General features: G+C 35.9%; 1 protein-coding gene across 3 annotated transcripts in view; it reads left to right on the top strand.

The window, feature by feature from the left end:
- Nucleotides 1-17,690, top strand: part of Dcaf6 (DDB1 and CUL4 associated factor 6) — a 120,504-nt gene that overhangs the window by 24,190 nt on the left and 78,624 nt on the right. For all 3 annotated transcript variants that reach the window (XM_033765670.1, XM_033765669.1, XM_033765671.1), the window contains exons 3-5: nucleotides 3,366-3,551; nucleotides 13,623-13,736; nucleotides 15,979-16,114. In XM_033765670.1, the coding sequence (XP_033621561.1) occupies nucleotides 13,626-13,736; nucleotides 15,979-16,114 (247 nt within the window). In that variant the 5' untranslated portion in view covers nucleotides 3,366-3,551; nucleotides 13,623-13,625. The remainder of the gene's footprint in view (nucleotides 1-3,365; nucleotides 3,552-13,622; nucleotides 13,737-15,978; nucleotides 16,115-17,690) is intronic.

Raw genomic sequence — 17,690 nt, 5'->3', positions numbered from 1 at the left:
CTGTGCGTACGCCCCGGCTTTTGTTTCTGGTTTTTTTTTTTTTTTTTGAGACAGTCTCAGCAGGTGTGGTAGTTAATTGATTGTCTACTTGTATGGGGAACTGCCCAGCCGAATTGAGTCAGGGTTCTGGGCATGGAGGCCCACTTGAAGGAGAATTGTGGTTTGAAAGGTATAAAAGGAGAACAGGAGGGAAGGGTTTCAGCTGATTTTCCTTAGAAGAAGTTTGTTGATGTTGCCAAGGATGTGTTCTCTTTGGAGGAGTTCGGGTCTTCGCCTTCGCCTTGGGCATTGTCTCCTGGCTTTTGGCACGGATTCTTGAGCTTCCATCAAAGGCCTTTTGGCCAGCACAGATTCTTTAGCTTCTAGCACCAACCCTTAGTCTTCTGTTGAGGATCTTTTGGCCTCCTAATGTGGACTTGTATGGGACATTGCTTTGGGCTCCAGGCCTTCAGCTGACCACTAGCACGCGGACAGAACTTTTGCACTCTTACACATCTGACTGTGGGCGGCCATTGTAGGACAATCACATAAATTTCTGTGTCTGGCAGTAAATCTGATTCAGAGCCTATGCAGTCTTTTGAGGAGCCTTCCCCCAGCCCCACAAGCTCTTGTAAGTGCTGATTAAATGTGTTGGAGAAGTAGAGACCAGAGAAATCACCTGGGCTTGCCTTGTGTGAGCAAACGATGCTGTTTATTCTCTCAAACGCAAACAAGTGGGCTGACTGATTGGTGAGTCAAGGTAGCGTGGGAGGAGTGCGCACGCAATCAGGAAAGTGGTTTCTAGGCAGTTGTCAGGCATTGGTCAGAGTAGCTTGCCATGGTTCCCAGGAACCAGAGCAATGTAGCTCTTTTTGCACTTCTTGGAACCCAGGGCTGGGTGGGTGGTGTTTTGTGGTGGTCCTTTGCGCAGGTGTGCTCATTGTAGTAGCTTCCCGCCAGTGCACAGGGGCAGGTCAGGTGTTCTGTAACAGCCTTATCTTGCCAGACCTGACACTAGTACACTAGCTTTCTCAGGCTGCGCTTGAACTTGTGATCCTCCTCAAGAGTGCTGGCATTACAGTCATCCACCTCGTGTTTATTTTAAAGCAGTGGTTTTTAAAATTGCTATCTTTTCTATATTTGATTGATTAATTGCAGTGGAGATTGAATTTAGGACCTTTTGTTTGTTTGAAACATGCTGTACTGAGCTGTACCCCCATCCCTGGTTTTTGCATTTATTTACATTTATCGTTCTGTCATTCTAGCAAAGTACATGAGATACATAACTTCTAAAAAGAAAGGCAGTGCCCATGTGGTAGTGCCTGTAATCCCAGCACAGTCACGAAGATCACAGTCTTGACCCCATCCTGAGTTACATAGTGAGTACAGGGCCGATCTGGGTGACATAATGAAAACCTGTCTTAAAAACCACGACAAATAAAAACAGAAGGCTTATTTTGACTCACACAGAAATTTCAGAACATGATGGTTGGCAATTTGCAATTTCTTTTGTTTTGGGCCTGTGATAAGGCAGCACATTATAGAAAAATCATGTGTAGCGCATGCCTGTAATCCCAGCACTTGGGAGGCTGAGGCAGGAGGATCGCTGTGAGTTCGAGACCAGCCTGGGCTACATAGTGATTCCAGGTCAGTCTCAAATACATAGTGAGACCCTGTCTCAAAAAAAAATAAATAAATAAAAAAGCACGTGTAGAGGAAAACCACCCACTTCATCACAATGAAGTAATGAGAAATAGGAAAATCAGCATCCCACAGTCACCTTCAGTGGTAAATGCCCCAGGACCTGAGGGCTGGATTCCACCCCACTCTCAAAGGTTCTCCCAGTTCCTGCTGGCTGTATCCTGCGATACATATACCCCTTTTGGGTGATGTTCAGGATGCAAATTACAGCAATATTCTTGTGTAAATAAGAGCATTTCCTTGTCTGTATTCACAACGAATTGCTATGGATTTACAGATTTTTACTTTTATTCAATGTATAACGGTCTGTCTTTTTCATGTTCAAATTGTCACTGATTTATTCTGTGGGACATAGCCAAGCCAACTTTATGTCTATGCTTTGATCTATCCCTGTTTTTGTTTTTTTTTTAAATATTCCTACTTTGTGTTCCCTTGCAAACCCCTTGGAAAGATATACTATACTTTATTCACCCAGTCTTATATTTTGCTTTTATAAATAATAACTGAATAAATGACCTTGTACATATGTTTTCTTATATTGTTGGAGTTAGATCTTTAGGGTAATTTCCTAGAAGTAGACTTGCCTGTCCACAGGGTTAGCACAGCTTTTTTGTGAGTTCCTGCTAAATTATCCTCCACTGATGGGACCCATTTAGCTCTGCTTTCAGCATTGTGGGAGAGCTGGTTTCCCATGGCCTTTCTTCTTTGTTAGGCTTTTGAATTTTTGCTAATTTATTAATAAGTGAGAATTAGGACCTTTGTACAATTTCAATTTGCAATTCACCTGTGAATAATGCTGAGTATTTTGTTACATTTAAGGTATATTTGTGTATCGATAGCCTGTTTGGGTTTGTTGCTCATTTTAAAAAAATTTTTGTTGGTTATTTTTCCTCTCAACTTTGAAGCACTCCTAGGTGAATTATGTCTTTAACTGCAATATGTATTACAAATATTTAGTTTAATCTTTTTCCAGTGCTGGGGATTGAGCCCAGGGCCTTGCACATGCTTCACAAGCACTCTGGCACTGAGCTACCTCCCCAGCCGTTTTTAAAAATTTATTTTGAGATACAGTTGGGTTACCCAGGCTGGCCTCAAACTTGTGATCCTCTTAATTTAAATTCTGGAGTAGCTGGAATTACAAGCTGTGTCATTGCCCCCAGCTAAAATATTAATTTTAAAGTGCATTTCTGTCACAATGATTCTGATCTTTTGAACACAGTGAATAAACTGGATTTTGGGACTTTTGCTCTTTGATCATCTGTACAATTTCACTACGTGGAGATTATGAACTATTTAAATTCAGTTTGTGTCTTCAGTCTGAAAGGGAATTACCTAACCATTTAATATACGGTCAATTTCAAAAGTCTGTCGAAATAGTACTTTCTTACTTATTAATATCTTATGAGTGATTGAAATAAGCCAAATAGGTAGAAATACGCACATTTGCTTTTTGTGGCACTGTTTCAGTTGACGATATTTAGTCTTCTCATTTGAGAGGAACAAAAGGAAAATATGTGAGATTTGGATTTTTCCCTAATTATAATAATTTGGAATTGAATGATAGTCTTTTTTGAAATGAGACTTGTTAATGAGAATTTATTACTGGCTACGAGTATATTAAATATGAATATATTTTCCTGGGGAAAAAATAAATTACCGTGAACTACTTTCTTTGTATGTTTTAGGTTTTGACAACAATTCGTTCTGGCCATCGAGCAAATATATTTAGTGCAAAGTTCTTACCATGCACAAATGATAAACAGATTGTATCCTGCTCTGGAGATGGAGTTATATTTTATACTAATGTTGAGCAAGATGCGGAAACCAACAGACAGTGCCAATTTACGTGCCATTATGGAACTACCTATGAGGTACAGCATTATGGGTCTGTTATTAGACATATGTAAATGTGTTTCTGTATAAATGTTTAAGTGCATGTTTATATGCATTCATGCATAGAAATTGTTGATGGCTAGATTTCAGCAAAGCATTTGAGAAAATTTATCTTGGTAGGCTTGTGGATCAAGTTAAGAAATAAAGATGCAAGATATACTTCTGTAAGATGAATTTGTAGTTACAAAAATTTCAATATATAAAGCCTTGGGCCCACTCTCCAGTCATGTCCAGATCTTAGTACTTAACCAGATTTTCATATCAGAAGGGACTCTGCTACAGGAATCTGAAGAATCTGGTTTTTGTTGGATGTTCTAAAGGTTAAGCCCAAGCTAAATAGAGCGAGGTGGTATGAAGACTCAATTATTCTTTATTTGATTCAGAAAGATTGCTTATACTACAAAGTGCTCTTTTAAAATGTTTATTTATAATTTTCATATCAAATTACTGATTTTTCATTGTTTCTATGAACGTGATAACTTTCTTTCAGCATTTGAATTTCAGTTCTATATCCTTATGTGGACTCATACGAATATCATGGACCTGGATTTTGTTTTTTGTCCATCCTCAAATTTTTACTTTTTGCTGGAAGTCTTAGGATGGATCAAACCTGGGGCCTTAGGCATGCTAGGCAAGTGCTGTACCGCGGAGCAGTACCCCTAGCTATGTGCTTTCTGCTTTTTAGTTTTCTTTGTTGGTACCATCTCCCACTTTTTGTTTATTTTGTTTCTGCTGCTTTCTTGGCATGCTGTATGCCATGTTTTGGATATAGGAAGCCAGGTTATCTGGTCTTGGAAAGAATGTGCCCATTGTGTAACCTAAAAATGTCTTTGTGCTCTGTGGAATTGCTTTGGCTTTGAAGCCCAACAACTGATTACAAAAAATGTATTACACACAGAGGTCTTTTTTTTCTTCATTTAACTGTAACTGGTGCAACATGCTAATTTGGAATCCCCCCCCACACACATTTAGGCCCACTCTGAATATTAACCATTTATCATCAGATATATAATTTCTAAATATTTTTGACCATTCCATAGGTCCCTTTTCATTCTATTGATTTATTTGCTTTGCTACACAATTTTAAGTTCATTATAGTCTCACAGTTTTTGCTTTCGTTGCCTTTATTTTTGGGGTCTTAGCCAAGAGGTCTTTGACAAATCCAATGTTGTGACACTTCCCTTATTTTATTCTAGTTTTATACTTTCAGTCTTACGGTTAGGTCTTTAATTCATTTTAAGTTCATTGTTTTATATAGTGTAAGAATTCAACATGATTCTTTTGTGTGTGGAAATGTACTTTTCCCAATACTAGTGTTTGTTGAAAAGACTGTTCTTTCCCCCATCGTGTATTCTTGGTGATTTTGTCAAAGATCATCTGACCATATATATATGAGAGCTTATTTCTGGATTTATCTGGTCCATTGATCAGTGTCTGATGTGGTTTTTTTTAGTGGTAGTGGGAATTGAACCTAGGGCATTGCACATGCTAGGCAAGCACTGTAACGCAGAGCTACCTCTTTATTTTAAGCCCTTTTTATTTTAAGACAAAGTCTTGCTAAACTGTCAGGCTGACCTTGAACTTGTGATCCTCATGCCTCACTCTTCCAACAAATTGAGATTATAGGTTTGTGTCAACATGGCTTACATATCTGTCTGTAGCCTAAGACACCATACTGTTTTGATTACTGTAGCTTTCTAGTATGTTTTGACATCACGAAGCATGATGCTTATAGCTTTGTTGTTATGTTTTAGGATTACTGTAGCTATTTGAAGTCCTTAGGGATTCCATATAAATTCTAAGATTACTTTTCTGTGAACGGTGTTAATTGGGATTTTGATAGGGAGCGGTTACATGAGATCTTTAGGTCACTTTGTGAGGCATGGACATTTTAGCAGCATCAAGTCTTTTATTCCATGAACATGGAATGTCTTTCCATTTATTTGTTTTTTTTAAATATTAAATTACTTTAAAGTATTTTTGATATAAATATGAACTTGTCTGTGTGTTGCTTCATTTAGCACTGTTTGCCATAGTCATTCATGATTTTAAAAATGGTAGGATCTCTTTTTTTTAGATTGAATTATATTCTGTTATTTACATATATTGATGTATACACAGACACCACATTTTCTTTCTCCACTCAGCCGTTAGTAGACAGGATATTTCTGTATGTTGGCTGTTGTGGCTAGTGCTGTGATGAACTAGGGCTGCAGATATTTCTTTGAGATGGTTATTTTATTTCCCTGGATGTGTACCCAGAAGTGTGATTGCTAGTTCCTATGGTAGTTGTACTTTTTACTTTTGAGGATCCTTCTGTTTTCCATAATGTGTATGCCAGTTTGCATTCTTACCAGCAGTGTGTAAGGGTTTCCTTTTCCCTACCTTCTCACCAACACGCATTTCTTGTCTTTTTAGTAATAGTCATCATATCAGGTTTGAGGTGATTTGAAGTTGCATTTCTCTGTATTAATCATTTTTTCATGTATCTGTTGGCCATCTGTATGTCTTCTTTGAAAATACATCTATTTAGGTACTTTGCCTATTTTTAATCAGATTATTTGCTTGTATGCTGTTGAGTTATGTGAATTTCTGATGTTTTGAATATTAATTCCTTACTGGTACATTGTTTGCAAATATTATTCCTGTTATATCAGTTACTTTTCATTTTGTTGATTTGTTTTGTTTCCTTTGTTTGCTATGCAGAAACTTTAGTTTGATATAATTCATATTTATCTACTTTTGCTTTTGTTGCCTGTATTCTTAAAAAAATCATTGCCGAGATCATTGTTACGGAGCTTTACCTCTGTATCTTACTCTGAGAGTTTTGTGGTTTTTAAGTCTTAACATTTAAATATTGAATCCGGGGGAGAAGGGGAGAAAAGGGAAGAAAAAGAATTAAGATGTGTTATATGTATGTCCCAACTCTTCATTGATGAATGTAATCATTATGTCCTGCAAACATACTAATAAAAATTGGAAAATTAAAATAAAAGTTTTTGTGTTTAATTTTTGTGTGTATCAAAATCCATTTCCCCAGCATCATTCATTGAGGAGCCTGTCCTTTCCTTATTGTGAATTCTTACAATTCTGTTGAAGCTTGATTGACTGCGTATGTGTAGGTTTATTTTCAGGTTTTCTGTTTTCTGTGCTCTGTCTCTTTTTATATTAGTACTATGATGTTTTGATTGCCATAGCTTTGTAATGCCATTCGAAGTCAGGAAGTTTAATGCCTCTAGCTTTAATTTTCTTGATCAAAATTATTTTAGCCATTTGAAGTCTTCTATGGTTCTTTATGACTTTTGGGATTTTTTATCTATTAGAAAAATGCCATTGGAATTTTGATAAAGATTATAATCTTTTGGGTAGTATGGTCATTTTGGCAATATTGATTCATTTGTTCCATAGAAAAGTGCTATATTTCTGTATAGTTTCATCCCTTTCAATTTCTTTCCTCATTGTTTTTATTTTATATATTTTTTTTCTTTTTAATATTGGCAGTTGAACTTGGAGCCTCAGCACTGAGGTACATCTCCACCCAATGCCTTTTAAAAGTTTTTTGAAGCAGATTCCCCCTAAGTTACCCAGGTTGGGCTCAGTCTTTCAGTCCTCCAGACTAGGCCTTCCAGAATCTAGGATTACAGATAAGCATATGCTACCCTGCTTGCCTTCAACTGATTGTTTATTATATATTGACTTTGTATCTTTCAATTTTAGTGAATTTCTTTGTTGTATTTCATAGTTTTCTGCTGGAATCTATAGGATTTTCTGTGTATAAATTAATTTCATCTACAAAGACATTTTGCTTCCTTTTTTATTTGGATGACTTTTATTTCTTTTTCTTGCCTAATTGCTTTGTCTAGGAAATAGAAGTGGGAAGACTGGAACTCCTTGTCTTTTTCTAATATTAAAGGAAAAGTTTTCAGCTTTGACCATTGAGTATATCTGCCATTAGATGTGGACTTGTGATATATATACAGCCTTTAAAAAACAAACTTAGGTACTACATTCTTTTTATACCTAATCCTTGAGAATTTTTATTATGGAAGGATGTTAAATTTTGTCAAAGGTTTTTTTCATCAGTTGATGTCATATTTTTGTTCTTCATTCTGTTAATGTAGTGTATCACATTTATTGATTTGTGAGTGTTGAACTATCTTTGTGCTGCCAGAATAAGTATCACTTGCTTATGGTGTATGATTCTTCTGATTTGCTCTTGAATTCTCTTTGCTAGTATTTTGTTGAATATTTTTGTATTTGTGGTCATTAATAATGCCTGTAATTTCAAAGAGTAAATCAGAAGAGAACTTTAAAAATATGCCGAGAGTAATGAAAATGGAAACACATACATCAGAACTTAACGAAGAGGCAGTTGTAAAGAAGAAATGTGCAGTGATAAATGCTAACATTAAGAAGAAAGTGAACACCCGATGACATTACATCTCAAGGGACTGCAAAAGGAACAAAATAAGTTCATAGATAGCACAGGGAAAAAAGTAACAAAAATCAGAACAAAAGTAAATGAACTAGATCTTGGAAAAATAACAAAAAGATCAACAAAACTGAGAGTTGCTTCTTTGACAAGATGTAGTTGACAAACTTCTAGATAACCTAAGGAAAAAAGAAGACTTGGAAAAATCAGGTGAAAAAAGAAATGTTACATCTAATACCACAGAAAAACGAGTCAATAAAAGAGAATGGTATGAGTGATTATATGCCTACAAATTGAATAAAGTAGAAGAAGAAAATATATTCCTAGAATCATAAAATCTACTAAGACTGAATCATGAAGAAATAGAAAATCTGAATGGACCAATAACATAATAAGTAAGGAGATTGAATTTGTATAGAAAACATCCCATCAGAAAAATCGATCTGGTAGCTTTATTGCTGAATTCTATGAAACGTTTAGAGAAGAACTAATACCAGTTCTTCTCAAACTCTTTTTTAAATTAAAGAGGAAATACTTCCAAATTTATTTTACAAGATCACCATATCCTTGATACCAAGGCCAAAATTTGTGGGGTTTGGTGTTTTGTTGCTGGTTTTATTGTTTTTTCATTGTTTATTAGTGCATTTTAGGTATACAATACAGTTGCATTCATCACTGGGTTGTGTACCTTTCCATGATGTATCTTGGTTCTTACTGTTTCCCTGTTCCCCTGCCCTCCCTTCACCCCCCTCACTCTGTTGTTGTTGTTGTTGTTTTGTTTTTAGGTGATACTTTATTTTCTTTGTGGCTCACTTTAGGATTATAATTTCTTTTTTTTTTTTTGGTACCAGGGATTGAACTTGGGTCCTTGAGGTTGCAAGGCAGCCGACGGAACCGCCGAGCTAAATCCCCAGTCCTAGGATTATAATTTCTAAATTAATATGCAATAATTTTGTTCAGTTTAATTACAAGATAATTCCATAGAACACAAAAATGTTGGTAAAATGTAGCTTTCCTCATTAATGCCAACTGCATCCTTATACATCGTAAGTCCTTGAATAATAATTTTGTTACTGGTTCTTGCTGTTATGTTTTAATTCAGGAAAAAAACCAGTAAGAAACAAAAATATTTATACTGTATTCTATATTTATGTACTTTAGCTTTACTATGGTTCTTCATTTGTATGATTTTGAGTTAATGTCCTTTAGCTTAGCGTTAAGTACAGCATTTAATATTCTTGTGGCTCAGGTGTGCTAGTGATGTTTATTTTGAAGTGTGTACACTTTTTTCTTTCATTTTAAAGCATTTTTTGTTGGATATATAATTATTAATCAGAAATCTTTTCTTTCACCTTATTAATTATTCATCCCACTTCTGTTTTTTTCTGGAGTCTAATGAGTTTTTAGTTTTATTTAGGATTATTTTGTATAAGGCTAAGTATATTTTTACCCTTTTCAAAATTGTCCATCTGCCTGCTGATAATTTACCTTTTTGTGAAGATTTGAATTTGTTTTAATTGATCCTATGTGGAGTCTACTGAACTTTTTGTATGCATAGATTCATATTTTAGATGGCATTTTAAGAAGCTTCAGCAATTATTTCTTCAAATACTTGTCCTACCTCTTGGTCTCCATTCCTCTGGAACGTGTGTGGTGTGTGTTGGTGTGTTTTCTGAGTCTTTCTTCCCAGGTCAACCAGTGCAGTGTATTTATCATCACTGACTCTTCCGTCGCTTCAAGTTGGCTGCTGAGTCCCACTAGTGAATATTTCTTCAGTTATACTTTTAACTCTAGAATTTTAATTTTTTTTTTTTTTTTTCGGTACTGGGGATTGAACTCGGGGGGTCCTTGTGCTTGCGAGGCAGGCCACCGAACCACTGAGCTAAGTCCCTGGCTAACTCGTTTTTAATAATATCTTTTAACAGTCTCCCTAGGGAGACATTTTTCTTATATTTTTCCTTGACTTTTTTAGATATGATTTTTGTCAGTTCTCAGCACATTTGAGTAGCCGATTTAAAGAGTTCCTTTAGTTCAATTTTTGTGTTTCCTTTGAAGCCCCACCCCCTACTCTGAGTGTGGAATATACTTTTCTGTTTCTTTGCATGCTTGCTGATTTTTTTACTAAACCATAAACTTTTTAAATAACAGTGTTAATTTCTCCTCCTCAGAATTTGTTGTTGTCTAGCGAGTTTCCTAGAATTTTATAATTCTATAAAATTTGTGGTCACTGAAGTCTCTGTAGCCTCGTTGTGAGTGACAGATTTCCTTAAATGTCTACGTCTTCTAGTCTCTGTCAGAGGGCTCTGTGTGTTTAGATGTACCTTTGGTGCTCTACCAGCTTACAGCTCTGCCTTAACTTTCAGGTGCAGGGTTGTGTTTTGTTTTTCTCAGTGCTTGGGATCAGCCCAAGGCCCTTGGAGTCACTGCTCTCCCACAGTGCCACTGCCCATACCTAGGTCCTCCTCCTTGTTTGTGTGAAGCCTGCAGGTTAACTTGGGATGGTGGAATAGGGCCTTCTTGGGCACGTGGGTAACTTTACCACATGCCCCTAGTTTCTGAAATCTTCCCCTAGTCCCAGAAATATCTTACAGTTTTTTAAATTCCTCAGTTGTGCTGATTCACTGGTTTTTACTTAGTGTTTTGTTTTACTTACCTTGCTGCTTCAAGCAACTATGATGTTAAATCATTACTGCTGATTGATGGGTGGTACTAGGGATTGAAGCCAAGGCCTGCATACTTACTGAGCTACATATCCGCCCTTTTTTTGTTTTTTTTGTGTTGCTGAATTGCCCAGGCTGGGCTCAAGTTTGGAGTCCTCTTGCCTCAGCCTCCCACAGAGCTGGGAACACAGGCATGTGCCGCCATGCCTGGTTTTACTGCTCATTATTTTTGACACACATCCTTAGTGTAGGGCTGTTGTCACAGCAGGGTAAATTCAGTGTTAAGCCCTCAGAATGGAGCATTTCCAGCATTTGAGAGAAGTCTCCATGGTGACAGCTTTGGGAGCTCTAGCCCACCTTGTGACTATAAGGTGCTGATTTTCACAACTACCGTAGATGCAAGGCTGTTGGTGTTCAGGGCTGCCACGGAGTTAAGGAAAATAATAAAACGCTCACTCATTTTCTGACATTTTGCTTTAAGAAATGTTCCTTGGGTTGTTTAAAATTGATGGTTAATTCTCAGAGTTCTGAAAAATTTGATTGTGTCATGTTTTGCAGTGTTTCAGTGCTTTTATGGAAGAGTATATTTCAGTGATCATTTGGCCATTCTGGAAGTGCATCTGTTGTAACATGTTTTTTTCCACCTTCTTGAGGAAGGTTACATTGTAAGGAAGGGTTCTTAAGTGACTATCTGTAAAAGTTATCATTAAAATTAGTCAATAACCTAAATTACTGTTAGGAATATAATCTTTTCATTTTGTAACTGTGATGTACGCAAGTCATTTTAAAATAAGTAAGTGCATGAACAAATTTCATTATTCTAGTTTGTATAAATGAATTTTTAGAAGAAATATGTGCTCACAAGAATTTGGTTTGTACAGTATATAAAGTAAAAAGTGGCCTTTGACTTGTTAAACTTGTCCAAATTGAGTCAACAACAAATTACAAAAGTATTTCTTATTAATAAAATAATTTTACAAGTAAATAGTTCAACACTACTTGCTTGATGAGGGGAAAGTTGACATTTTTCACAGATAAAAATGAGTCTAAAGTCTTATTCTCCTAGAAATGTACACTCACTTGGGTATACTTTTTGCAAGTTTCTTCTTTCATTGTCTAAATCTTGTTACACTGTATTGGTGGCACAACTTCATTGGAAGCAAAAGACATGTCTGCATTCAGATTTAATAGCTTGAAAGTATTAGTTATCTATATAATGTGGCTTAAACAACACCCATTATCTTACAGTTCTGGAATTCTCAAGGCCGAAATGAGTGTTACTGGGGCTAAAGTCCAATGCTGGCAGGTCCATGCCTTCTGATTTTGCTGTTCCAATTTCTAGAGGACTTATGTATTCCTTAGATCAAGGTCCCTTCCTCCTCCTTCAGAGTCAGCAATGCAGCAGCATCAAATCTCCCTCTCCCTCTCTGCCCTTCTGTTGCTTCTCTCTCCGCCCCTCCCTCTTCTCCTCTGGGACTGAAACCAGAGCCCTGTACTCACAAGATAAGCACTTTACCATGGGGCCATGTTCCCTGCCCTGGCAGTTTTCATTTCTATTTGTTGTTGACTCTTTGGTTTGTTTCCAGTATTTCGTGCTACCGTGAACATTCCAGTACCCGTCTTTAGGTGCCCCTGTACAGGTTTTAGTTTAGTGGAATTGCTGAGTCACAAGAAAGGCATATGATCTACTTTAGCAGAGACTGACACGTTGCTTTCCATGTGACTGTGCTATTTTGTGCTGCCATTGACTGTCCAATTGCTCTACACAGGCATCCGTGCTTGATATTAACGGTCTTTCATTCTTGTGTTGTGTGGCCATTCTTACAATACTGAGTTGTATTTCGTGGTGATTAATGAGTCTGAATACTTTCTTATGTATGCAACATTTAAAACACAGGAACATGCCTTCCACTGTTGGTTGCATAAAGCCACATATGGGAATACTGGGTAGCCACAGTTGTTAGTATCTGCTCTTGTCCAGAGAGAGAGAGGAGAGGAGACAGTTGGGGCCCTCTGTGAACCCCTGTCCCCTTTCCCTCTGTCAGTAGATGTAGATACTACTATAGGGATGTAATCAGTTCATACTAGGTACTAATAAAAAAAAATGTTGAAAATTTTTTGTGCTAAAATTTATATAGCATTAAATTTGCCAATATATAAATTTATTAGTATATAGCTCTGGGACATTAAACACATTTATGTATTTTTTGTTGTTGTCGTTGGGTTTTTTGTTTGTTTGTTTGTTTGTTTGTTTGAGACAGGGTCTCACTATGTAGTTGAGACTGACCTGGAACTCACTATGTAGGCCAGGCTGGTCTCAGACTCACAGCGATCCTCCTGCCTCAGCCTCCTGAGTGCTGGGATTATAGGTGTGTGCCACCACGCCTGGCTAAATACGTTTATATTGTTGTGTAACTATCACCATCGTTTAAGATTCTTTTTGAGTTAATGGCTTATTTGCTTAAATTATTTCAGCATCCCAGTTTATTTTTTGAACACCAAAGGAGAAAATGTTACATATGTATAATAAAATAAATTCACCTACAGAAAGCATAAAAACTAGTTTGGTTTTTTGTTGTTTGTTTTTTGTTTTTTTGGCATTGGAGATCGAACTTGGGACCTTGTGCTTACGAGGCAGGTAGTAGGTGGCACCACTGAGCTAAATCCCTGGCCTCCAAACTAGGCTTTGAATAGTTTGACCAACTATGGGAGGGTGTTGCTCATCAAGATTATTAGAAGTTTCTGTGTGAAGTTATATTAACCGTACTGTGGAAGTAATCAATCTGATGTTTACATTGTATTGCTTTGCATCATGGTGTGGGGTAAGTCACGTCTAATTAAAATGTGTAGTTTTTGTGGCTTGTACTCCAGTCGTTCTGTGAAATAGTAGCAGTGTGTTTCACAGCCACCTGTTTGAATTTTCCTTCAGGTTACCTGTGTTCTTGTTTTCCTCTTAGATCATGACTGTACCAAATGATCCTTACACTTTTCTGTCCTGTGGTGAAGATGGAACTGTTAGGTGGTTTGACACACGCATCAAAACTAGCTGCACAAAAGAAGATTGCAAAGATGTAAGAATTCCAATTTTTGAACAACTGATTCAAGAAAAATTATGGATATAATTTAAATTTGGCAGTTATCTTTAGAGGATGATTATGTGTGAACTTTTTTTGTTTTATGTGTTTTTTGTTTTTGTTTATGGGTGAAATTTTGTTTTGCTAAACTGGTCATAAAACTATTTTAGTGTTGATGTCAAGAAACTTAGATTTTAATTGTGCATTTAAGATGTATTTTTGAAAATTGTTTAAGTCTTTGTTGTATAAAAACCTGGGGAATTTATCAGTGTATCTTATTTGCTCATGGAGATGATTTTGGCTTACCAAAATAGCAGTGATAAATGTTTATAGAAGTGTTGTGTCCTTTTTCCTCCTTTTCTTTTAAACCAGTATTTTTTTAAAGGAATAAGATGCTGTTTTATCCATATTTTCATTCAAATTTAGCTAAACATATCTTTACTACCAATATTTTACTTTTTAATACTGTTTGAAATTTATGAAAGAATGAGAAAGCTTTCAATCTTTGGACTCCAGAAAACCAACCTCAAGGGTTTTTATCTGTTATACATTATTTAGAGCATATAGTAACCTTTTCTTGAATTGCTATGAAGTAAAAAAAAAAAAAAAAAGAAATAAACAAGTATTGCTTAGCTATTTTTACTGAAAGGTAGCAAAAAGAAAAGCTAAGAATTAATCAGGTTAAGTGTGTGCTATCTAAACTAGTTAGCACAATTTTCATGCTTTTGGGATGATAAGATTATTTTTATACAGGAAAAGAAAATAAGTGGAAATTGAAAAAATGTTAAACAGAATTTTTAATCAGTTTTTATGCTTTATGTATATACATGCCTATAGAAACAGAAAGCAGGGAACTGAAACTTGTTAGTTTCTTAGTAAATGGTTAGTATTAAAATTCATTATTCCAAATACAGTGTAGTAGGATTAGTTGTACTTTTCTAAACAAAATCATTATAAAAATAGGAATGCAGGGTTAAGAAGTGAATATCCTTAAAACTTTTTTTTGTTGCATATGTAGAGAATTGAAGAGAAGAGGAGAACGTAAAGAAAGACTGGTAATGACAGTAATTCTTAGCTACTACTATCTTAGAACTAGGAAAGATATTGAGAAATCAATTCTTTGTATCAGGGGTAAAATTCTGAGATTAATAAGTTTAATTTAGGTAATTTAAAATCATGTCTATATTGAAAAGAAAGAGGGACTAGAATCATTAGGCAGAATAGTATGGAATTAACATTGTACCTTAAGGATATTTTTAAAGGTGGTAGCACATACATTTTGTAATGCTTCTAGGGTAAGTACTGACATTATAGTAAAACCTATGTATTGCGGGGTTTGTATTATGTGTATGACTTTGTTTTTAAACTGGTGAGGAGAAGATTTTGCCAGTTAGGTATAAAATTTTAAAATCAGTTAAGAATATTCTTGTTGTATTTCAGTAGCAATTGTCAATAGTCAGAATAATATCAATATCATATAATCATCAGTGTGTATTATAGACAAAGGTAGAGCGCACTTTTACCTTTAATCTAGGTGGACCAATAATAGGCATTTCTAATGCTATTAATGGCTTAGTGACCCATTACATAGGTCATGTATGAATTTTTTTTATGTTTCTAAAGATTTTTATTATTTAGTAGGGGAATATATAGTAGTCAGTTGTATCATACTGTATTGCACAAAAGGTAGTTTTGCTAAAGGATTTAAATGGTGGTAATGTAACTTTCTTGTCCCCTTATGGTAGTTGATAATCACAGTTGCTCAGTGTTTTATTTTTATATTTGGGCTATTTTTATTTGTTCCTTTTCAGAATGTATTTTGTATGACTCAGGTATTGGCTGTTTGTTTTAAATCTCTAAAATTTAGTATTTTAATATATTCTTATTTTAATTGCTTCACAATCATTGTGTATAATATTGTAATAGAAATTAATTTAGGCAAACTGTAAAGCGAACATTTTATTAGTGATAGATTCTAAAGAGGGATATTGCTGAGTATATTTATCTTGGTTTTACTATGTTGAAAATGTTAGAAACAGTTTCTAATTAGAACTAAAAGGTAGATTAAGTTAAGAAAACCGTATTGTTTTTGTACCTGTTTGTCTCGACTGAGTTAGAATTTCTGAAAAAGCTTGTGTTCTTGTAATTGAAGGGGAAATGTTTTAAATTTAGTATAGTTAAACGGTTAAATTTAGTGTAATATGGCTAGATGTAAGTGGTATTGTGTTGTCCTTTCTAGGATATTTTAATTAACTGTCGACGTGCTGCCACATCAGTTGCTATCTGTCCGCCAGTACCATATTATCTTGCTGTTGGTTGTTCTGATAGCTCAGTACGAATATATGATCGGAGAATGCTGGGAACAAGAGCCACAGGTAAAGAGATAATGTTAGAAAAAACAAGGGTCCTTATCAATTCACAGAATAAATCCTCATGTTTTCCATTTAAAAACTTTAGTTATAAAATTTCAAGAAATAGAATGTTTTTAAATACGGATTATTGCTCCCAAAAAGCATTTGTTGAAGTTTTTAAGATTTACTGGGATATTTTTACAGTTTATCACTTTAAAAATTGTGATTTTGGGTATATTAGTTTTCCAGGACTGCCATACTAAATTACCACTAAATGAGTCTCTTATAACAATAGAACGTGAGCCTCTCACATTTCTGGAAGCTAGACATCTGAAATCAAGCCGTCTTGCAGCTGATAGAGAATCTGTTTCCCGCCTCTTTCCTGCTCCAGTCCTCGCTGTAGCTGGGTCTGTGAGATGCACCACTGCAGTCTGTGTGCCGTTCTCTGGGTGTGCCAGTGTCCACATTTTCCTGTTTTTAAGACACCAGACACACTGAATTTAAGGCCCACTCTCCTATGATTTGACCTTATTCAATTACATTGACAAAGACCCTATTTCCAAACAAGGTCACATTGTGAAATTTAAGGTAGACACACATTTTGGGAGGACTCTGCTCTTTTTCAGTTAAGAGAATAACAATAAAAATGGTAGAGAGAAAAGTTAGAAAGTACAGTGGCTTAGGTATTAATACGTAGCATATATTTTTGTCTGTTTAGCTTAACTAAAGTACTGTTAAAGCTGCAGTACTGAATTTGACTTGAATCAGTTCTTTTTCACTGTGGGATCAAAACACTTCTGAAATAACCAATTGAAAACCAGCTTCCATTAGTAGGAAAGCCAAGATTACTTATGTATGCAAGCATGTGCACTTGTGTACACTTATGTGTGTGTGTTTGCATGTGTACACATAAATATGGATATCAAATATACATTCGGTATTTTATTTTGTGAAAAATAAAGATGAAGTTGGACAGAAGTCAGCTATGTCAGTAAAAATGGCATAGATTATTGTAATGAGAATACTAGATATCTTAGTTACTTTTCCTGTTACTTAGGCAAAATACCTGATACCCAGAGTTAGAGGAGGAAAAGCTTGTTATAGCTCACAGCTTATAGAGGTTTCACTCCATAGTTGCCTGGTTCTGAGGCAGAGTGGCACATGGCAGAGAGGCATCACAAAGGAGAAACAGTTTATGGTGTGGCAGCCAGAAGCCAGCAGCAAGCAGCAGCAGGGGGAAACAGGTACAACAGCAACAAGCCTGCTTCTCCCTTTTATTTCATCTAGGCTACCAGAGATTTGGTTGTGCCACTCACGCCCAGGGTAGGCCTTCCCATTATCCATACCCAGAGCTATGCTAAAGCAATCAGTGGACTAATTAGTAATCAAGCACCCTTAATCCCAGTGTCACACCCTTAATCCAAGTATCACATACCCTAGATGTAGTCACCTCCAAAAAGCCCCACCTATGACCACACGAGTCTTTGGGGACATCTAGATGCAAATCTTAACACCAGAAGAGCTTTTTTCTCTCTTGAACTGTGATTGAGTTCTGTCAGTTACATGGGCACATTTCAGGGGAAGCATCATAGTGTAATGT

The sequence above is a fragment of the Fukomys damarensis genome, unplaced genomic scaffold (genome assembly GCF_012274545.1).
Source record: "Fukomys damarensis isolate Sample0158 unplaced genomic scaffold, DMR_v1.0_HiC HiC_scaffold_19, whole genome shotgun sequence".
In the NCBI taxonomy this organism is placed as follows: domain Eukaryota; kingdom Metazoa; phylum Chordata; class Mammalia; order Rodentia; family Bathyergidae; genus Fukomys; species Fukomys damarensis.
The sequence above is the reverse complement of the archived record's forward strand: the minus strand, read 5'-3'. Positions and strand labels throughout refer to the sequence as shown.